Here is a 23,469-nt window from a genome sequence, read left to right as displayed (position 1 = left end):
GAAAGCTGCAAACATTGCAGGAGCAAAATGTGCCCTGCTCTTCACTGCCTTTCTGACTGTTCAAAAACCCATGGGGTCTCTGTCTCCGTTAAGCATTTAAGGTACTACAAAATCTGAGGTGGATGTCACTGTCTCAATGCCTTTGCCACCTAAAGAGGAAAATAAAGAGGGAGGGATGTAATAATTGTAATGAGGTCAGCCAGGTGGACATCATAGAAACTGAAACAACTGCAGATGGTGTAAATCAGAAAAAAAATCAAAATTGCTGGAAAAGCTCAGCAAGTCTTGCAGCATCTGTGGAGAGAAATCAGAGTTAATATTTCCTGTCAAATGACCCTTCCTCAGAATAGGGAAAGGGTCACTTGACCCCAAACATTAGGTCTGATTTGTCTCCATAGATGCTGCCAGACCTGCTGAGTTTTTCCAGCAATCTTGATTTTTGTTTCTGGGTATCATAGAATGAGTTCCCTGATTAGGGCTCTTTATCTGGTCCAATCAGGGAGCTGTGGCTGACAGGTATAAACAGGAGTGTCAGAGGTTCTGATCACTCTGAGAGCTGGCCCTGACGGAGATGGATTAGTCTCCATGTGTAAATAAAGGGTGACTTGGTGACAGGATACTGGCCTCTGTTCAAGTATTTTAGTAACCTTTTGTTGAATACATACACACTTACATCTCTTATGTATCTGAGTAAATGTGTGAGGAGATAGAACATGGTCCTCAGGTACACTATTTCAGTGAAACTTGTTAACTGTGATTCTCCTTTAACAGATCGAGAGATAAGCATTACAGTACTTCCTGAAGTACTGGAGATTAACAGAACATATCGTCTGGAGTGCATTGGCCCAAGAGTCTATGCAAACAACAAACTCATTCTCACATGGCTGAGAGGGAGTGAGATTGTCCAGAGAGATTCCACAGGTGAACTAGGTCTTCCGGATGAAGATAAAAGGTTGAGAAATGTCTTCAATTTCGTTGCGAGTCGATCAGATGATGGACAGGAGTACACCTGCTTGGCTGAAGTGGACTTGGGCTCTAATACCACAAAGTCAATCACAAACTCTTCTGTCACACTGCAAACTTACGGTGAGTTCCAATTGCTCAAGATATTACAAAAAAAACTTATCTTGTATTATGGTGCAAATATCCAGTAAATGTAAATGTTTGCTTTAAGTCAGCCAGAGCATGTGCAAACCATAGTTTGATAGTGGTGGCCTACAGTATTTTGAATAACTTTCTTTTTTTGCCAAGCTGAGTCTTAATAATATAAGTAAGTGTAGAATGCCTTAGTGTTATCCTTAATCCTACCTGCTAAAGGTTTTTCATGCCCCCTTCTAGATCTCCTAAGTCCAACCTTCAGTTCCTTCCTGGCTACCTTGTAAACCTCTAAAGCCCTGTCTGATTGATCCTTGCCTCCTCAACCTTAAGTACGCTTCCTTCTTCCTGTTGATTTAATGTTCCACATCCTTTGTCATCCAAGGTTCCTTCAACCTACCATCCCTTCCTTGCCTCAGTGGGACAAACCAATCCAGAACTTGCAGCAAGTGCTCCCTCCACAACCGCTACATTTCTCTCATGCATTTCCCTGTAATATCTGTTCCCAATTTCGGCACACCAGTTCCTGCCTAATAGCATTTTAATTCACCCTCCTCCAACTAAATACTTTCTCAAAAACCCTGCTCCTATCCCTCTTCATGAGTACAGTAAAGGTCAGGGAGTTGTGATGACTGTCACCGAAATGCTCTCCCACTAAGTGATCCGACACCTGACCTGATTCATTGCCAAGCACCCCTCTAATCAGCCTATCTACATATTGAGTCAGGAATCCTTCCTGGACACACCTGTCAAAGTCTGCTCCATCCAAACCATTTGAACCAAGGAGGTTCCAATCAAAATTAGGGAAGTTGAAGTCACCCATGACAACAACTGTTGTTTCTGCACCTTCCAAAATCTGCCTCCCAATCTGCTCCTCTGTGTTTCTGCTGCTGTTGGGGGAGGGGGGGGGGGGGTTATCTAGAAACTTCCCAATAAAGTGTCTGCTCCTTTCCTGTTTCTGACATCCACTCATACTGACTCTGTAGACAAACCCTCCTCAACGCCCTCCCTTTCTGCAGCTGTGATACTATCCCTGCTTAGCAATGTCACTCCCCCACCTCTTTTACCTCTTTCTATTTCCTTTTGAAACATTTTAAATCGTGGAACATCCAACACCATTTCTGCCCATGTGATATCCAAATCTCCATAATGGCTACACATTGTAGCTCCAAGTACAAATCCATGGTCTAAGTTCATTATCCTTATTCCTGACACTTCTTGCGTTAAAATTGACACATGTCAACCCATCACACTGACTGAAACTTTGACCTATCAACTGTTTATCCTTCCTCACAGACTCTCGGCATGCTGTGTTTGCCTGTTCACCAGCTACCTCATCTCTGATCCATAGATCTAGTTGTCATCCTTCTGCCAATCTAGTTAAGCCCTCCCCAAGAGCTCTAGCAAACCTGCTGCCCAAGATACTGATGCCCCTTCAGTTCAGGTGCAACCCGTCCTCCTTGTACAGATCCCACCTTCCCCAGAACGTGTCTCAATGACCCACATATCTGAAGCCCCCCCTCTGACATCAGCTCTGCAGGCACGTGTTCATCTGCACTTACTCTCTATTTCTAGCCTCACTAGCCCGTGGCACTAGTAACAAACCTGAGATTACTACTCTGCTCATCCTGCCTTTAAGCTTCCAAACTAACTCCCTATATTCACTTTTCAGGTCCTCATCCCTTTTCCGAGCTATGTCACTGGTATGGATGTGTACCAGGGCCTCTAGCTGCTCATCCTCCCCTTTAAGAAGGATATTCTAGACAGATGCAAGTAAAGATCAAAGCAAAGGTAAATCAGGAGTGCATCAGCCTGTACTGCTCAGAGTGACTGACATACACGAAACTGACATACACGATGGTCAAAGGCCTTAATAGTTGAAAAGTAGCAAGAATTAATTTAAAAATAAAATAGATGAGCTGTTTTGTGGTTTTGAACTGAGGTGCTGGCCTAAACATATTATCCCTGGACCCTTAATCCAGAGATCTAGATAATGTTCCCATGACCTGGGTTTGAATCCTGCCATAGTGGAATCTGAATCTAACAAAAACAAAATCTGGAATTAACAGTCCAACGATGACCATGAATCCATTGCTGATTGGTGTACAAACTGATCTGGTTCACTAATGTCCTTCAGGGAAGGAAACTGCCATCCTTTCCTTGTCTGGCCCAGATGTGACTCCAGACCTAGAGCAACATGGTTAATTCTGAACTGCCCTCTGAGCAATTAGGGATGGGTAATAAATGCTGTCCAGCTTGTAATGCCCTTATCCTATGAATGAATTGTCAAAAATACTTAGACAAATTTACCAATCGCACACCGTGATTGGCATTGCCAGTTCCCTCTCAAAATGCACTATGGCCTCCTGCAGATGACTCCAGTTTTATGACTATGAGTGAATGTGATATATTCCTGGGGTGGTGTATTGTCCAATACCTACACTGGCCAGTTTCCCACTCTGTCCATTATAAACTGAAACACACTGCAGCAAATTAAAATGAAGTGAATTTCTTGTCTGAATTATACCTTTCATGGATCAGCCTAGAATCCTGGACAAAAGACCCAAAGAAGTGAAGCAAGAGGTCACATTAACATGTGAGGTCTCAAGTGTCTATCCTACTGAGAAGATGAGAGTAAGATGGTTTCAGGATGGTGTGGAACTGAACTCAGATACCACAAGGCCAAATTCCAACATTGTCCGAATAACAGCAGCATGGACACCACAGGAATCTGGTCTGTTGGAAGTCGTCTGTATGGCCGATTTTGAGAAATATCCATCAATTCCCTCAAAGAATAATAGTGCTTTCATTGAGGTGTATGGTAAGAATTCTGGTTGTGGGGGAGTTTAAAATCAGACAACATTCTGATAGTTCATCACTGTCAACAATACAACATGTCAGCATTTCCACCACTTTCAGTAATAAAATCCTTTTCATTGAGTAACAAATTGGGAAGCTTGTGGAAATGTTTGTATACTCAGACACTTGGTTGAGTAAAGCATAAACATTGGCTAATTAGTTGGAATGGTCTGTTTCTGTGCCATATATTCTATATGACCCTCTGTCAATGAAAAGCATTCTGAGAAAGTCTTAATGACTCGAGATATTCTGAGATCCTGAGATAATGTGATTGACATTGTATGCGCTGCTCATAGGTGAGTGTTACTCACACTTAGTATTCCAGGATCACAAGAGAATGTTTAAATGTTTAAACAACCAATGTACCCTAAAAACTGCAGGGGTGCAAAAACATACACCAATCAGGAATATACCGTGTGGAAGAAACAGGCGGTAATAAATAAATCTGCATTAAAATAAATACAGATTTCAGGATTCTACAAACAGAAACGAGCAGAATACATTTTTGGTGAGTTTGGGTCAGGAATGAATGTTGACTAAGATACTGCAGACACTGAAGGAACATGGAAAGATGATGTAGGGCTTTGTACATCTCCCTGATACAGCAATGAAGCAGAGGATGAGCAAGAGCACGAAATGCAATCTGCCTTTGTTTCATTGTTATTAACCTCACACTGAGGGACTACTAGATACAACAATGTTTCTAACAGTATCTTTCTATTATTTTTAGCTTTCTCTTCCCCTGAAATCCAAGTACCAACCAGCCAGGAAGGAAATCTGGTTAATATTACATGCCTTGTGTTAAAAGTCTCAGGGGATCTTGAACTCAGACTGAAGAAAGGAAATGACACATTAGTGAATGGATCAAGCAGTACTGGGCTCACTATCTCTCATACAGTAGAAGCTCAAGTTAAGCTGGATGGACAGCAGTATATCTGTGAAGCTGAACTGAAACTTCAAGATCAGTCAATGACAAGCCCTGTTATAAAACAACAGATTGAAACCCTCCATGTCCTGTGTAAGTAGCATTACTTTCCTCACAAAACGTCAGTGGGATTTTTTTTCAAAATGGAGACAATGAAATCCTCATCCCAACTTTCCTCTTAGTCCGAACCAATTTGAATTGGTCTCCTCACACAGGGACTGCCTTGCAGCAGCTCCTTTGTCACTGAGACCAAAGGGATACAGATCCTGGGGTCAGGACATGTGAGGACACTGTCCATTATTACCCCGGTGCATTGTGCCACAGAGTGCAATCATGGGAGTATGTGTTTCCCCTTCAAATATTTTTCCAATTCTCCTGTGAAAGACACTAGTGCATCTGCTTCCACTATTCATGCTAGAAAACAATCAACTGCTTTCTTTAAAAAAACAATCACATCACATTTGTTCCTTTTCTAATCACCTTAAATCTGTGTCTCATGATTATCAAACCTTTTGCCACTAAAAACTCCTCTTTATTTGTCTACAATTGGTTCATTATCTTGAACATGACTATCAGAACTTCTCTTGACCCTCACTGCCTGATTGGCAGAATCCCAACTTTTCCATTCTTTCCACATAAGGGAAGCCACTCATCCCTTGTCCCATTTTAATGACTCTCTTTTACATTATCCACCAGGCTATCACTCCCTTCCTAAAGTGTAACTATGGAGGTGAGTGCCCTTGACTACATCTCACAACAGGTGGCCCATCATCGTTGGTGGTTCCTAGCAAATGATGATGATGATGATGATGATGATGATGATGATGATGATGATGATGATGACGATGACGACGACGACGACGACGACGACGACGATTCTCATCACCGCTCAGGTAGGTGGTGACCTGGGGAAGGGGTGGGTGGAGTGTTGGTGTGGCAGCGCACTGCTTTTGATGTTGTGGCCTGGCTTCCATTTTCTGCCAATACAAGGCTGGAGATGCTCAATACCTTTCTGGATGCTCCTCCTCCACTTTTGATGGTCTTTGACCATTGACTTCCACTTTGTCCTGGAGCAGGTGAAGGATGGTGACAAACTTCATGGTACAATCAAAACAGAAAAGGACCCTGCATATGCTCGCCAGTTGACAGTGTCAAAGGCCTTTGTAGGGTCGAAGGCAGCCATGTCCAGGGGAGGTTCTTGTCTCTGCGTTTCTCCTGCAGCTGTCGCACAGTGACAACCATGTCCATTGTGCCCCTCCGTGGTGAAAACCACACTGTGACTCCGGGAGGAGTTCCTCAGCCACAGGGAGGAAATACTTGTGGAGGACCTTGCCGTCAACAGCAGGGAGATTCCTCTGTAGTTACCACATTTGGACTTGTTCCCTTTTTTGGAAATACTCTGAACTGTGGCATCTCGGAGCAGTTCTGAGATGCTCTCCTCGTTCCAGATAAGGCAGACAAGGCTGTCAACTGCAACAGTAGGTCTTTGCCTCTGCATTTCAATACCTCAGTGGGTGTACTGTCTCCTCTAGCTGTCTGGTTGTTCTTAAGATGGCGGACAGTCTTCTCTATTTCGTGCAGGGCTGGGGTATTGCTGAGCCCATGGTGTGTAGAATGCTGTAGGATGCATTCAAGAATGCTCAGATCAATGACAGAGCCCTGCTTGAGGTCTCTGAAGTGCTTCTCCCAACACTTTTTGATGGTTTCTTTATCTTTGATAAGAGTCACTCTGTCCTTGGCCAGCAGTGGAGTGGGGCCTTGGCTGTTTGGTTGTATGTCGTCTTGACAACGCAGAAGAAACCCATCACACCATGGCTGTTGGCCATTTGTTGGATCTCCAGTGTTTCTCCACCCACCACCCATTTTTTATGTTGTGGGTTTGGTTTTGTTCCTCAGCCTTCAGCACCTGTAAACCTGCCTTTCCATTTTTGAATATACAGTTTTTGTTTTCACTCAGAAATGCCATGCGCTTCCAGCTTGGTAGTTCCTTAATCTCCAGATCATTCTCATCAAATCAGTCCTGGTGTTTCCTGGTGGATTGGCTGACTGGCATTTTGCAGGCAGTGATAATGGTAGTCTTAAGGGTGGACCAGAGACTGTTGGGATCCCGTGACATGGTATCGCTGAGACTCGCTAGGTTTGTGGAGACGAGTTGATTGTCTGAGGCTATTTTCTCCCGGTCTTTAAGTGCCTCAATGTTAAACTGTTTTTGGAATTGCTTCTGTTGTCTCCTCTGCTGCGGGTCTGGAAGTATGTTGATCCTGGCTTGGATCAGGTGACAGTCTGTCCAGAGGTCGCTGGCTGTGGTCATGGCATGTGTAATTCTAACATCTTTTCGATCCCTCATCTGACAATGACATAGTCAAGGAGGCGTCAGTGTTTCCAGCGGGGGTGTTGCCACATTGTCCTGTATTTGTCCCTTTGGTGGAACGGTGTGTGAATGATGAGGAGGTTGTGTTCACAGCATTTGATCGGGAAAAGGGTGCCATTGGAGTTTTGCATCACTGCTCCCTCTTTCCTGATCGCATTGTCCCAGACCTCTGCACTTTTGCTGACTCTGGCACTGAGGTTGCCAAGGTTGATAAGTTTCTCCGCTGCAGGGACCCGTGAGAGAGATTTGTCAAGGTTGGAGTAGAATTTCTCCTTCTCATCTGCTGCTTTGAGATTTGGTGTATATGCACTGCCTATCCTGACATACTAATACCCATCAAGGGGGAATCAAAGTGTCATGAGGCATTCATTTATTCCGAAGGAGGAGCCTTTCAGTTCATGCACCAGTTCATTTTTGATGGTGAAGCCGACTCCAGGATGGGAACTTTTCTTCAGCCTTGCCTTTCCAGAAGAAGGTGTAGTCACTACCTTTGTCCCTGAGCTGTCCTTCCCCTGCCTACCAGGTTTCACTCAGTATGGTGATGTCAGTATCATCGCACCTGCGTTCCTGAGCAATGATGGCGACATGGTGTTCCGGTCGATCACTGTCCGTAAGGGTCCTGAACTTCATGATTAGATTCCCTATAGTTGCGAATCAGGCCCTTCAGACCAACAATCCACACCGACCCTCTGAACAGTAACCCACACAGACCCATTTCCCAACTCCCTACTGATGCACCTATCACTATGGGCAATTTAGCATGGCCAATTCACCTGACCTGAACATCTTTGGACTGTTGGAGGAAACCGGAGCACCCGGAGGAAACCCATGCAGAGATGGGGAGAATATGCAAACTCCACACAGGCAGTTACCTGAGGCTGGAATCGAACCCGGGTCCCTGGTGCTGAGGCATCAATGATAACCATGGAGCCACAGTACATTCCTGACGGTGTGGAAGGTGCCTGTGCAAGAACTCTCTTCATGTGGGGAAACTGTTGCACTCTGGTTACTACACTCGCTTAGCAGCACAAGTTCTTGGCGCTGAGGCGAGGGGGGTCCAAGACAATTGTAATTTTATTGAAATTTATGTAATTTAAAAGAAGTTCTGGGTTTTACATATCAAAGAACAGAAACCGGCATATCCCATTCTAACAGATGAAAGACTTAACCTAAAATTGTTTAATGTATCACATCTCTGTAACACTGGACTCCCTTGGCTATAAATTCTGTAATCATGATCTTATTCTCCACAACCACCTGATAAAGGAACGGCGCTCTGAAACTAGTGCTTCCAAATAAACCCGTTGGACTATAACCTGGTGTTTTGTGATTTTTAACCTTGTCCACCCCAGTCCAACACTGGCACCTCCAAGTCATGTATCCCATTTAGTACAGTAATGGAGCCCACAACACGATGAAGGGTATCCCCACTGTGAAACAGCATTTTGTCTCCACAAGGACTGCATGGTGATCACTGTCTTGCAGAGACTGATCTGGAGCTGGCGAATTGGTGGAGATGAGGTCAAGTTTGCTTGTTCCTCTTGTTGGTTCTCTCTTGACCTGCCACAGACCCAGTCTAGCAGCAATGTCCTTTAGTACTTGAACAGCTCAGTCAGTGGTGATGCTGCCGAGTCACTCTAGGCAATGGACATTGAAGTGTCCCACCCACAGTATATTCTGCACCCGGCTACCCTCAGTGCTTCCTCTAAATGATGTTCAAGATGGAGGAGTACAAATTCAGAACAGGAGGGGATTATGGTCATCAGCAGGAGGTTTCCTTGTCTATGTTTGACCAAATGTTGTGTCATTTTCTGGGGTCCACAGTCAATGTTGGAGCCTCCCAGGACAACTTGTTGCCAACTGTATACCAATGTGCCACTGCCTCTGTCACCCATCTGCCTACTTCAGCCTTATAAATGACCTTGACATTGTTCTCCTCACAGTCTACAATGTTTGAATTGAATTGAATTTATTGTCACATGTATCGAGGCACAGTGAAAAGCTTTGTCTTGCGAGCAATACAGGCAGATCACATAGTTAAGTAGCACAGATAAGTAAATAATAGGTAAATAGCAGCAAAAAGAAAAACACAGATACAGGTGAATGTTAAGAGTTTGGGAGTCCATTCAGTATTCTAACAACAATAGGGGAGAAGCTGTTTCGAAACTGGCTGGTGCATGTGTTCAGGCTTCTGTACCTTCTCCCCGATGGTAGAGGTTGTAGATAAACATTGCCAGGGTGGGATGAATCTTTGAGAATGCTGCCGGCCTTTCCTTGACCGCGGGCCTGGTAGATGGAATCAGTCTCGAGGGGATAATAGTGTTGAAGGCTGAACTGTCGTCAAAGAGTAGGATTCTTACATAGCTGTTCTTGGTGTCAAGATGTTCTAGGAAGGAGTGAAGGGCAAGTGATATGGCATCTGACATGGATGCTTCCACATTTTGTGACATGAACACATTTTGGAATTGTCCCTTACACAACAAGATCTAGAACATTTACAACCATAAAATTAGAGGTGGGGAACTCTACCACAAGCCTTCCAACTGGTACAGTTGAAACTCTACCACAAGTATCCATTAACTGTCATGCTCCGTTTCATGTCACTCAGCCAAGTTTGTATCCTCATTAGTATAGTCCCTTTTATTCCATGACCTATCACTTTCCTCAAACATTTGTTGTGTGGTACAGTATCAATCACCTTTTGGAACCCTATACACCACATCAACAACCTAGTCCTCATCAACCATTTCTATTAGTCTTGAAACTACTCCAAGTTACTTAGACACACTTTCCCTTCATTTTGTTGTTGATATTATTGTGTCAACATTGTCTAACCAGACCAAAGGGTTGCTCTCCCCTTAGAGAGAGATGACTCATGGTCACCATGCTCCTGATGAGGCGACATTCTGAAAAGGAGAGACTTTCATAGTAACCAAAGCTGGTGATGGGAATTGAATCCAGACTGTTGGTATCACACTGCTTCACAAACCAACCATCCAGCCAACTGAGCTAAAGTGACCCTCTAAAAAAAATCCATGCAGATTCTTCCACATCTACAAAGTATTTCCATGTGACGATTAATTATTTTATCAGCAATTGCTTCTCGGAGTGTCCCCATTGCCAAAGTTTAACTGATTAGTTTGTAATTGCTGGTTCAATCTTTTTTGAAAAAGGTTTGCAATTCTAAACTCCTCCAGCACTGTCCTCAAATCCAGGCCAGATTGAAAGATTATTGCTAGTGCCTCTGCAATTTCAATTCTCACTTCCTCCAAGGTCTTTGGAAGCATTTCATCTGGTTCTGGGACTTTTCACCTTTAGATATTGACAGCTTATCCAAAAGCTCCTCTTTATCAAATCTAAACCATTCAAAGTGATGAAATTTCCTCCTCTGTCACCATGGCCTGGGCAGCATCTACCTCTTTGGTAAAGACAGAAATAGAAAAATAGTTTACCACCTCAGCCATGCCACTTGCCCCTTTCATTGTCCCGAATCCCCCTTACACCACCCTCTTCATCAGTATTCACACTGGAAAAAGACAATGTGGTCAAGGAGAATACTGAGATACAGGCTACGAGACCAGATGGGATTGAGGTTCACAAGGAGGAGGTGTTAGCAATTCTGGAAAGTGTGAAAATAGATAAGACCCCTGGGCCAGATGGGGTTTATCCTAGGATTCTCTGGGAAGCCAAGCAGGAGATTGCAGACCCTTTGGCATTGATCTTTATGTTGGCATTGTCTACAGGAATAGTGCCAGAAGTCTGGAGGATAGCAAATGTCCCCTTGTTCAAGAAGGGGAGTAGAGACAACCCTGGTAATTGTAGACCAGTGAACCTTACTTTGGTGTGGGTAAAGTGTTGGAAAGGGATATCAGAGATAGGATTTATAATCATGTAGAAGGGAATAAGTTGATTATGGATAGTCAACATGGTTTTGTGAAGGGTTGGTTGTACCTCACAAACTTTATTGAGTTCTTTGAGAAGGTGACTAAACAGGAGGATGAGGGTAAAGCAGTTTATGTCATGTATATGAATTTCAGTAAGGCGTTTGATAAGATTCCCCACACTAGGTTATTGCAGAAAATATGAAGGCATGGGATTGAGGGTGATTTAGCAGTTTGGATGAGAAATTGGTGAGCTGAAAGAAGACAGAGGGTAGTGGTTGATGGGAAATGATCATCCTGGAGTTCAGTTACTACAGGTGTACCACAAGGATCTGATTTGGGGCCACTGCTGTTTGTCATTTTTATAAATGACCTGGATGAGGGCGCAGAATGATGGGTTAGTAAATTTGCATATGACACTAAGGTTGGTGGAGTTGTGACTAGTACTGAAGGATGTTGCGGGTTACAGAGGGACATAGATAAGCTGCAGTGCTGGGCTGAGAGGTGGCAAATGGAGTTTAATGCGGAAAAGTGTGAGGTGAGTCACTTTGGGAGGAGCAAGAGGATTACAGTGTAATGGGCTAATGGTAAGATTCTTGGTCGTGTTGATGAGCAGAGATTTTAGTGTCCATGTACATAGATCCCTGAAAGTTGCCACCCAATTTGATAGGGTTGTTAAGAATGCATACAGTATGTTAGCTCTTATTGGTAGAGGGATTGAGTTTTGGAGCCATGAGGTCATGTTGCAGCTGTGCAGATCTGTGGTGTGGCAATGTTTGGAGTATTGCATACAGTTCTGATCACTGCATTATAGGAAAAATGTGAAAGCTTTGGAAAATTTTCAGAGAAGATTTACAACAATGTTGTCCGGTATGGAGGGAAGGTCTTACGAGGAAAGGCAGAGGGACTTTAGGCAGTTTTCCTTTGGGAGAAGAAGGTTGAGAGATGATTTCATTTAGACATATAAGATAATCAGAGGGTTAGATAGGATGGACAGTGAGAGTCTTTTTCCTTGGATGGTGATGGCTAGCACGAGGGGACATAGCTTTAAATTGAGGGGTGATAGATATAGGACAGATGTCAGAAGTAGTTTCTTTACTCAGAGAGTAGTAGGGGCATGGAACACCCTGCAAACCTTTAGGGCATTTAAATGGTCATTGGATAAACATATGGATGAAAATGGACTGGTGTAGGTTAGATTGGCTTCAGATTGGTTTCACACGTTGGCGCAACATCCAGGACCGAAGGGCCTGTACTGCGCTATAATGTTCTGTGTTTTTATTTTAGATGTACCTGTCAGTGATATCCAGATTTTCTTTATGTTCAATGTCAGTCCACACAATCTGTTTCTCACTTTACTTTTTAACATCACTTCTGAACCTTCTGTATTGTACTTGGTTCTTAACTGCAATTACTACCTGACACATGTCATAAACACACTTCCTTTTCTGAATATCCATCTCCTTTGACATCAAGGGAGCTCTGCATTTGTTTGTCTCCCTTTTCCCATTTGTGGGAATTTACTTTGACTGTGCCCAGACCATTTCTTCTCTGAAGACAGCTCTTTGTTCAGCCATTGATTTTCCCATGAACCTTTGGTTGTCGTTCACTTGATCCTGCTGTGTTCTTGCCCTACTGAAGGCCACTCTCCCCCAGTTGAATATTCTTACTCTGGATTGACCAATGTCATTTTCTGCCATTGTACTGATGATACGATGATCACTGAGCCCTCCGTGTTCTCCCACTGACATTTGCTTCATTTGGCCCATTCCCATGACCAGGTCGAGCAGTTCCTCCTTTCTTATCGGTCTGGACACTTACTGCTGGAGAAAATTCTCCGGAACAGTCTCGGAATACTTTCCCTTTGTTGGTCTTTATATTACCTCTGTATCAGTCTATCTCCCAGTATTTAAAAACCCTATTACAATTGCTGTATGAAGGTAACCCAGTCTCTGAAATGTATTTATAACCTCTTTCCTCAGTTACTCAGGATCCCAACAGAAAACGAAATTAATTGGAAATTTCTGAAAAGCAGCACTCAGAATGTTACATTTTTCACAGAATTCAGAGCAGGTTATTCCACCTTTTATCCTGTGCTTTACTTTGCCTGGTACTGTTTGATTCAGTACTGTTTGGTACTGTTTGACACTGGGTTTTAAAATAGAAACCAATTTTATTCTAAATATTAAAATCTGGAGAGCACCAGAAAGAATTTGAAGAATATTTGAACTTTGAGTCGTGTAGTATACTGATTTAATTTTTGATTGGAATGAACTTTACAGATGCACCAGCAAAAGCAGTGATCTTTAAAGCTCAAGAAAACTGGATTGAAGGGGAATCACAGAATTTAACATGTCATGGGCAAGGGAACCCAGATCCCCAGAGGGTCTGGATCAAAGATGGGAAAATGGAAAGCAGAGAAATACTCTTTATCCCATCTGTTCAAATGCAGCATGGGGGACTGTATGTGTGCACGGTCAAAAATGAGCACTGATCTAAAACCTCATCTCTAAATGCAACTATTTTGTATGAGCAACAGATTACATGAAATTGAATCTTTGAATATTCTGAGCAGTGTGAACCCTTAGACTATGAAACCCACTAGCTGTAAACCTGAATTAGTATTTACACAATGACTGCATTTCACTGTGAACAGCCGTCATAATAACAGATGACTGTAAGTACGACCCAGGCTGTAACACGACTGCAGAGATTCACCTGTTCTGAAATGATTGTTGGAAGATAGATGACAGCACAATATGTGGTGAGGTTTAGACATCCTGTTAATTGAAGCCGTGTTGGAGAGCTGTATCAGTGATCCTGTCTGCCTGCCTATTTTCATCTTTTTCTTCTCTTTTCCAGATAAACCACAAGACACAATCATGACCATATCGGTAAATAGCAAAACCATGTCAGGCGTTCCAGTAGAAACTGCTGAAGGTGATGAAATTACATTAAGCTGTAAGTCCAATGGAAGACCCTCACCTACATTAGAGTGGGTAAACCCCAGTAATGGCAGCAACATTGAGATTGGTCCCTCTGGATTTCTGCACATTCCGTACATAACCTCAGAGCACCAAGGAATTTATAAAGGTAGAGCTGCCAATCAATATGGAATTGATAAGAAGGAAGTGGACATCAGGGTCAAAGGTCAGAATCTAAAATTACTATTACAGGTAGCCAACCCTTTATCCAAAATCACGAAATCCGAAAAGCGCCGAAGTCCAAAGGCATTTTTTGTAAAGTTTTTTTCTCATTAACAATGTTGTTTGGCATGCAAACAATTAACCCAGTCAACACCCACTCGACGCAACATGCGGGGCCGTGGTCCAGCACCGGCAGGCCTCAATTCTCTCTCAAGTCCCGTTTTACTGAGTGAGTCATGCTCCTCCAGTAAAATTTTTTAAAATTTCACCATAGAACTGTCACTTATTCCAAAATTCAAAACATTCTGAATTCCGAAAACCTGCTGTACTGAGCATTTCAGAGAAAGGATTGTGCACCTGTATTATTAGTTTGGGTTCCTGTTTAACTCCACCCTTCCTGACAATGGGACAAATGGATAAACTGTTGCCTGCCTCTAACAATGCTGCTCTGTAACTGGCCTCTGGTACATTGGGTACAGGTGGTTCAGTATGAGAATCTCTTGCACGTGTTTCTCTTTGTGCATAGAAGCACCATTCTCCTGTTGTATGTTTGTCCCACCTGCCCGAGTAATAACTCTGGGGTGGAGGGCAGTTGTGGCTGTGAATCTACACACTACCACTCTAAAATAATTGCAGTGAGGCCCTGTCACCAACTTTCCCCTTATTTACATGTCCCCTGGGCTGTGACTAGTCGGCTCAAAGTCAGTCCTTAGATTGAGGAGCCCTTCTGAATTCCCTGTTTATGTCTGTCAGCCAGGGTTCCCTGACGAGGCTTGTTAAACTATGCAAATCAAGAATCTCATTGTCAATGAGATCCATCTAGCCATGGTTCCAATCAAACAATTCCAGGAAGGATGTACCTGTCCTTTTTCTTGCAGCTTCTCCTGGGATGTTTTTGCCCTAGGTCTGGTTCTTCTGAATGGAAATGGGTGTGTGTGCCACACCATAGTCTGCCTCCTATGTCTGCAGCATCTGGGAGAGTTTCTTCCAGCAGTAACAGTATTGAGACTGAATCCACCTCAGACTTTGAGGTTTCCTCGATATTAGACAAGGGGGAGCAACTCACAATTTCTCACTCTTTTCTGGCTGTTCTGAGGGGCCAGGTATATTTTGCACCTGCACCGTTTGCATACTGGCAGCTTTCAGGTGACCCACATTTGTTCAGGACCCCCTCACCTACCCAAACATTGTTTGTCATAGGACCTGACATTGCATTGACCTTGTCCCATACCCATGTCAGGCCATTTCCGTGGTTCCAGCACCAAATGTCTTCACCTGAAATAAATTTGCTTAGAGGAGGCATGTGGCAGGCATTGACATTCTTACTGCTGTTTCAGCCTGACCTCCAGGTCTGGGAATATCAGCTTTAACCTTGTGTGGAATCTTCTCCGTATCAGCAACTCTGCTGGACCCAACCCTGGTGTTGCCTGAGGGATGGTCCCATAATCGAACAGTAACCAGGACAAGTTGGTATCAAGTGAAGCTATCGGCTGTTTCTTTAAACCTGCCTTCAACATTTGGACTGCTCTTTCCTCCAGAACACTGGACGATGGATGGTATGCAGCTGTATGAACAGGCCAAATGCCATTTGGCTTTAGGAAATACTCAAATTCCTGCTGGTAAATGATGTCACATTGTCCTTAACTAGGAGTCCATGTATCACAAACAAAGCTCACAGCTTTTCACTCATCATCCCTGAATTTACCAAATGAATTCTCTGCATGCCTAACCACTTTGAATTGGCCTTGTGGGACTCTGGGTACTGCCCCACCAACACAGCTATGTTGGCCACCTGACATAACTCCTTGCCAACATCTTCATTTTGGAAATCCCTGGATGACCCAGGTGGGGTTCAGCCAGTATCTGGCCGTGATCTTTACTTGGGACAATCACTCTAGCTCCCATAGTAATATGTCATTCTCTACGCTGATCTGGTCTCACCAAGTCCAGAAAGATTTCAATCCTGGTTGAGATGGCCCTTTTGTTTCCCATTACCAAGAGCTGTTTTAGTTTTGCAAGGATGGGATCTTTCTGTGTCCAGAATCGGATATTGTCAATGGTGACGAGAAGGGTGCCCAGAAAGTTTAAAACCAGAATGGACTCTTCCAGGGGAAGCACCACCAGAGGAGTATCTGCCAGTGGGAGGTGCCTGAAAGCATGCACATTTGTCACTTGGCCTCTTGGACGGTATTCCAAGTAGTAATGGTACCCACTGAGAAAAAGGACCCACTGTTGAATTTGACCAGAAGCTATGGGTGACATGGCCTTGCCTTCTTTAAGTAGCTCTATCAGGGTTTGTGGCCCTTCACGATGACAAATATATGTCGTAAAGGTGGAACTTCCTCACACCAAAAATGACTGCCATACCTTCCTTCTCTATATGGATGTATTTGTGTTCAGCATCAGCCAAAGTCTGGCGAGCAAACACTATCAGATATTCCTCTCCGTTGGGCCACTCGTGAGCCAACACTACCCAGGTACCATATGGGGAGGCATCGCATGTCAGCACTACCTCTCGCTTTGAATTGTAGTGGGTTAACACCTTAGATGACAATAGCTGCTTTTTCACTTCCCCAAAGGCTACTTTTTGGCTGTGTGACCATTTCCAAGGCTGACCCTTTTTCAACAGTTGTAAAGGTGCAACGATGGAAGCCAGGTTACATTTGAATTTTCCATAATAATTCACTAACCCAAGGAAGTACCTAAGCTCTGGTAGAGGCGTGGGAACCAGGGCACATCTGATCACTCTCACTTTATCTTCCAATGAGTGTAACCCAGATTTGTTGACTCTGTAGCCCAAATAGGTCACTTGGAGCACATGGAACTCTCATTTTTTCCTTCTAATGCATAAACCTGCCCGGGAGAAATGTTTAGGCACTACGTCCAAATTCTCCAAGTGCTCTTTATTGGTCATCCTGGTTATTGGCAAGTCATCCAGATAAAAGGAAACCCAGGGTAGTCCTTGTAATATGTTCTCCATGGTCCACTGAAAATGGTTAAGGCTGATATTATCTAAAATGGTAGTCTTGTTTATTGGTACAAACTCCCATGTGAATTAATTGTGGCATACTTCTGGGACTCCTCATTTAGTCATAACTGAAGGTGGCATGGCCCCTCCCTACCTATTTTATGTACAAAACCTCTATGCAAAATATTGGGTATATATCCAGCTGTGAGAAGTGTTTTACGCTTTTCTTCAAATCCTCACAAAGGCGAACGGAGCCGTCAAACTTCACAATCTATACAACCACTGTTGCCTATTCCACAAACTGCATTGATTTGATGATTCCCTCGCTCTCCAGCCTCCTGATTTCTACCTCTTCTTTTGCCCGTAAGGCAAATAGCACTGGGCAGGCCTTGCAAAACTGTGGAATTGCTTCCTGGTCAACATATAAAATGGCCTTGACTCCTTTGATAGTCCCAACCTCTTTCTGAAAAACTCCTGGCTATTTCATTAGAACTTCATTCAGGCAGCTATTTTCTAATTGCAAAATGTTGAGCCAATCTAGGTCGATCTTTCTCAACCAATTCTGCTCCAACAGGATTGAGCTTCTTCCAACAATCAGTGATTACTTCTTATAGGGGACCAGAACCAATGTCGTACCCTTAGTGTGTAACAGTTCCCTGGTGACTGTTCTCAATCTGGCCGAGGTCTTGCGCAAACCTAGGCCCAGAGGAAATCTTGTTAAAGATTGGTTCTGTAACCACTGACACATCAACCTCAATGAGAACCGGGTGACCATTTAACCAGACATTTATTTTAATTGATTCTGATTTGGATGTTGTGGTACAATTTAACTGTTCCAAACCACAAAAAGGTGGACTTTCCAGAGTGTGCACCCACCAACCCATGCCTGAACACTTCAATTTCCCCTCAAACTCCGTCAAGGACATACAGGTCCTGCACATCCTCCACTACCAAACCGTTACCACCCAATGCCTGGAGGAGGAACGCCTCATATTCTGCCTTGGGACCCTGCAACCACATTGGATAAATGTGGATTTCAACAGCTTCCTCATTTCCCCTCCTCCCACATTATCCCAGTCCCAAGCTTCCAACTCAGCACCACCCTCCGGGCCTGTCTATCACTCCCATCTCTGAGTTATCACCTTCTCCCTCACCTTCATCCGACTATCGCTTTCTCAGCTACCTTACCCTCCCCCACCCCCCTCCCATTAATCTCTCAGTCCTGGCCCACAAGCCTCATTCCTGACAAAGGGCTTATGCCCGAAACGTCGATTCTCCTGCTCCTTGGCTGCTGCCTGACCTGCTGTGCTTTCCCAGCAACACAGTCTCAACTCTCCTGGATACTGGTCTGAGTTTTCTTACTCAGGTCTCATAGGGCTCCTTTGCTGTCTCAAGCCCACATACCAGCAACAACTACAATGGCTTGCCAGTCCAGATCTTGAATAACTTTTCAGCCATCTGGCCAAGGCTCAGCTTTGCTGTGGACTGACCAAGGGTCCTTCTGCTCTCATGCCCTGCTTGAGTCACTGTGATTGCCTACACTCAAGTGCTCTTCCCCAACCTCTGTTGGACAAGTGTTCACTTTCGTTGGGATGCCCTCTAACTCCCATGCTGCATTTTCTAATGACAAAGCCAGTTGTAGTGCCTGTTTGAAGTCCAGTTGGACTTCAGTTAGTAGGTACTTTGCAGGGTTACCTCATGAATGCCACATACCAAATGGTCTCTCAGCATATCATTCAGGGTTAACCAATGTCTCTGCCAGTTGTCTTAACCTCATCAAAAATCTCGATATGGATGCCCCTGGTTCTCAAACAGCCAAATACTGGGCCTAATCTTTGATGACAAAATTGAATGAATCAAGCTTTCAAAATAAAATGCTTACCCCAACTGAAAGACGACTGTTTTAAACAAATTATATTCAGGCATGTATTGTTTTCTCTTGTCTCCACTGATATAATTGCACAGAGGCTGGAATCCTGTCACCAAGTCACCCATTATTTATGTGTGCACACTACACTGGCTGTGATCAGCCAGCTCAGAGTCAGTCCCTGAACTGAGGAGATTCTGAATGCGATGTTTATACTGTTCTTTTTTCTTTTCCTTTTTAGTACACTCACTGTGACCAGCTAGCTCAGAATCAGTCACCTGAATTGAGATTCGAAATCTCCTGTTTATAATTTTTTTTTCTTTTCTCCCCTTACACTATTGCAATTCTGCAATAGTGCTTATATTTCTTAGCACCCATGTTTGTGTGAATCCTAAGTTAATTTTTTTTCTAAATCTCAGAGTGAACAGCATGTCTGACATTCATGTTCTTCTCTCTTTTTTCACCTTTTTTCCCCCTCCCCCCATAGTACCATCTGACAGCTGTAGTACTTATTTTTCCTCAGCATCTATGTTGTGTGTATGCAGGTGTCGGACACCGTGAAAAACAAGTGTGTAAATCTTTGTTTATATTCCACCACCAGGAAGAAAGGAAACACCCGAGTGGCCAGTGACAAGCAGTGCCCTTCTCAGAGGGCAATGATGTGTGATCAAGCAGTGAAGGGGAGGGCAGGGATTAAATAATCCTATGTTAATTTTTTTTGATCCAGCTCCCTCAGAGCCAGCTCTCAGAGTGAACAGAATCTCTGACACTGTCTCCTGGTTATTTTGTTTCTTCTCAGAGTGAACAGGATGTCTGGCACCCTTGTTTATTTTTTTAAACTTTTTTATCTTTTCATTCTTTTTTTATACCCCTACACTACCACCTAACTGCGGTTGTGCTTATTTTTTCCCCAGCACCCAGGTTGTGTGTGTGTGCAGGTGTGAGACACAGTGAAAGACACAAGGTGCACAAATCTTTATTCAAATTTCCACCACTAGGAACAAAGAAAACACCCGAGTGGCCAGTGACAAGCAGTGCCCTTCACATCAAAGGGCAATGCTGTGTGTTCAAACAGGGAAGGGGAGGGCAGGGATTGATAATCCTATGTTAATTTTTTTCTTTTATTTATATTCCTGCTCTTTTTTTTTAACCCCCACACTACCGCCTAACTGCAGTAGTGCTTATTTTTCCCCAGCACCCATGTTGTGTGTGTGTGCAAATGTGAGACACAGTGAAAGACACAAGGTGCACGAATCTTTATTCAGTTTCCACCACCAGGAAGAAAGGAAACACCCAAGTTGCCAATGACAAGCAGTGCCCTTCACATCAAAGGGCAATGCTGTGTGATCAAACAGTGAAAGGGAGGGGAGGGATTAAATAATCCTATGTTAACATTTGTTAGCCAGAGCTCCCTGATTGGCCAAGGTTAACAATGACAATGAAGAGTCTCATTGTCAATGACATTCACTTGGCCATGATTTTAATCATTACACACTCCATGAAGCAGAGATTTGGAGCAGATCAGTGAGTGAAACACACATCTCTAAGCTTCATTTCTCCTCATGAGGTGGGGTAACAGGAAACAAACACAAGCAAGAAGTATGCAAACACAGCAGCTTAATCAGTGCCTTGGGGAAAATGCTAATGGATGTTTAGGGTTGAAAATTGAAAGAAAGACAGGATATGTAATTTTCAGTAATGTAAGAGATAGAGAAGAATTATAAACTCTGGAAATTCTGGAACCAGCTGAAAAGAAAGCTTGTCAGCGGTATGTTTGGAGCATTATATTAAATTTACTTACCAGTGTGTAATTCCCGCAGAACATAAACAAGAATAGATAGTGAGTTGAGAGCAGACTGCCAAGGAATGGTGTGTGATGTGGGAAGAATGAAAGAAGGTGAAAAATACAAGCAGGAAAACAGCCATGAAAAAGCTGATTAAGCACATGGGGACACTAGATTTTAGAAATATTCAGGCATTTTGCAATAAATATACTTCCCTGGACTGTTGATGATCTTTTCTTTCTATGTTTTCATAGGTTTAAGATGGATAATACTAATAACTACAGGAATAGCAGTATTGATGGTATTTGCAGTGATGGCCTTGTACTGGAAATGCAGTGCCCATAAAAGAGGACAGTATAAATTAGACAAAGCAAAGCCCAACAACAATACACAAGTCCCCAACGGAAAGGATCATCAGGAAGATGTTCCTTTGGAGAAACTTCATCCATAGCTTGGTAGCACAACAATAATTACAAACTAGTATGATATATGTTTTGAAGAGAAATTCCGATGATCCTGTAATCGATATTGTATCCAACAAGTGCAGCTCATTGCAATATTAAAATTGTTTGCAGTAATTACTGTAATAATTGTAATGACAACATTTTCCTCACATTTCTCAACATTTTAGATTGCTTTTGAAATGTTGTATTGATCATTTTCTTGCATTTTTTCAAACTCTGGATTGTCACCTGAGCTCTGGTAACTAGATTCAGCATCGATATCATCAAAGTTTTATGAAAACAACTTTCTTTCCCACTAATTGACACGAAGACTAGATATAAGATTTGTTTATTCTGTAAAATAATTTACCTATTGTGACTGTTTGCTTTAATAGAATAAATATTGTATTTGTAATCTATAGTTTTCCAAATGTATGAAATCAAGACGAGATGTGAAATCTCAATTTTAAAATTCACATCATGTTTAAATGCCTCCATGCCTTTCCTCTCTGTATCTCCATAAACTCCCTCCGCCCTGTAAACTTCCAAGAATTATATACTACTCCAATTCAGGTATGTTGTGTGTTTTGATTTTCATTTCCCCAAGACCATTAGCAACTTTGCCTTCAACAGCCCTAGGCCCTGACCTCTGGAAGTCCTCCCAGTCTCTTTGAGACTTTCTTAAAACCTATAAATGTTGATCAAACTTTGTGTCACTTTCTAGCATGCTTGCTTCTTTAAGGCTGTCGATTTCAGTCCCCTTTCAGATTGTAAGCACACAAATAAAAACTGAGGTCTGAATCATGATGCTGCATCTGCTCAATAGCAGCGTATCATTTTGAATGATTTACCCAGTCCTGATAAGGCTAGTGGTGGCTATACCCCAGATATTGATTCACTGGATGGTAGTTATATGTGGAAGGCCCCTTCCTCCATTTTACTGTTACACACTCAAATGCTTCGGTTTAGCCCCGTTTCAAGACATGGCATATATGGTTAAAATCAGGGATATGCAAGGACCAGAGTTGGAGCAGCAGAGAATTCTGATAAATTTGCAGGGTTGGGGATAGATACAAAAAGTGTAAAAAGTGGAACAGATGAAGTCAAGGAGGGAACTGAAATCGCAGCTGATAATTTGAAAATGCTTCAGTGGAAGCTGGAAGTCAGCAAGGACAGGCATGTTGGGTAAATAGAATTGGTGTGTGTTAGGGTACGGGGAACAGAGTTTGGATTAATTGGTGTGTGTTAGGGTACGGGGAACAGGGTTTGGATGAATTGGTGTGTGATAGAGTATGGGGAACAGAGTTTGGTTGAATTGATGTGTGTTAGGATACAAGGAACAGAGTTTGGATGAAATTAACTTCACAGAGGGTGTAGTTTATGAAACTGGCAATGAACCTGGTTGGAATGGGTGGATTTTCAGGGGAAAGGTGAGTTTCAAGGTTACAAATACAAGGATGTGGGTTGCAGCAGCAGATGGGTTGAGGCAATGTTACAGTGGTGCAAGTGGCTGGTTTGAGTGTTGGAAACATAATTGGGGTCAGAAATTCAACACAGGCTCATAGAGGAGGTCAACTTCAAAAACAGGTTTGTTCACCTCGAAGTGTGGACTGCAAGGGGAATGGAGTTGGTGGTAGGGAATGAAAATTGGGGCAGGGGCTTACAACAATGGCTTTGACTTTCTCCCATAACTAGTTGCTGGACATTCCTGCTCATCCCATACTGAATATCAGACAATTAATGTGACAAATTGGAGGCAGTGGAGAACAACAGGAGAAAGGAATCAATGATCTAATGCTGTATGAGGGACAGAGTATATGAGTAAGTAATTAATAAAGGTCCAATTTTTGGACAACGAAGAAAGATGAAGAATATATCCTTCAATACAATTATTAGTTGAGAGTATTGCAGTTTGGAGAGTCCATGAATGTTATTTATTTATTCTTTCATGGGATGATACCATTGGTGGCTGGGCCTGCACTTGCTGCCCACCCTTTGAGAATTATCCATAGCAAGGTGGTATTGAGGTTCCTCCTTGAACCAATGCAGACTGTCTGATAAATATGATAATAATGTGAATAAGCAATGGATTTTGGAAATTACCAGGAGTTTCATTATAAACATGTTGCT

At 43.0% G+C, this 23,469-nt stretch overlaps 2 protein-coding genes across 2 annotated transcripts; both read left to right on the top strand.

Annotated features, from left to right (window-relative positions):
* The first annotated feature begins 881 nt into the window (after positions 1–881).
* LOC122552312 (intercellular adhesion molecule 5-like) lies at positions 882–5,736 on the top strand. The gene is made up of 4 exons (XM_043695050.1): positions 882–1,086; positions 3,623–3,916; positions 4,685–4,972; positions 5,576–5,736. Exons 2-4 carry the CDS (start codon positions 3,628–3,630, stop codon positions 5,599–5,601), a joined length of 603 nt encoding a protein of 200 aa, XP_043550985.1. The 5' UTR covers positions 882–1,086; positions 3,623–3,627; the 3' UTR covers positions 5,602–5,736.
* A 4-nt stretch (positions 5,737–5,740) lies between these two features.
* Positions 5,741–21,940, top strand: LOC122552313 (myelin-associated glycoprotein-like). Its single transcript, XM_043695051.1, has 3 exons — positions 5,741–5,772; positions 13,994–14,281; positions 21,151–21,940. Exons 2-3 carry the CDS (start codon positions 14,014–14,016, stop codon positions 21,345–21,347), a joined length of 465 nt encoding a protein of 154 aa, XP_043550986.1. The 5' UTR covers positions 5,741–5,772; positions 13,994–14,013; the 3' UTR covers positions 21,348–21,940.
* Positions 21,941–23,469: the final 1,529 nt, after the last annotated feature.

This window comes from Chiloscyllium plagiosum, chromosome 8 (assembly GCF_004010195.1).
Source record: "Chiloscyllium plagiosum isolate BGI_BamShark_2017 chromosome 8, ASM401019v2, whole genome shotgun sequence".
NCBI lineage: Eukaryota > Metazoa > Chordata > Chondrichthyes > Orectolobiformes > Hemiscylliidae > Chiloscyllium > Chiloscyllium plagiosum.
The sequence above is the reverse complement of the archived record's forward strand: the minus strand, read 5'-3'. Positions and strand labels throughout refer to the sequence as shown.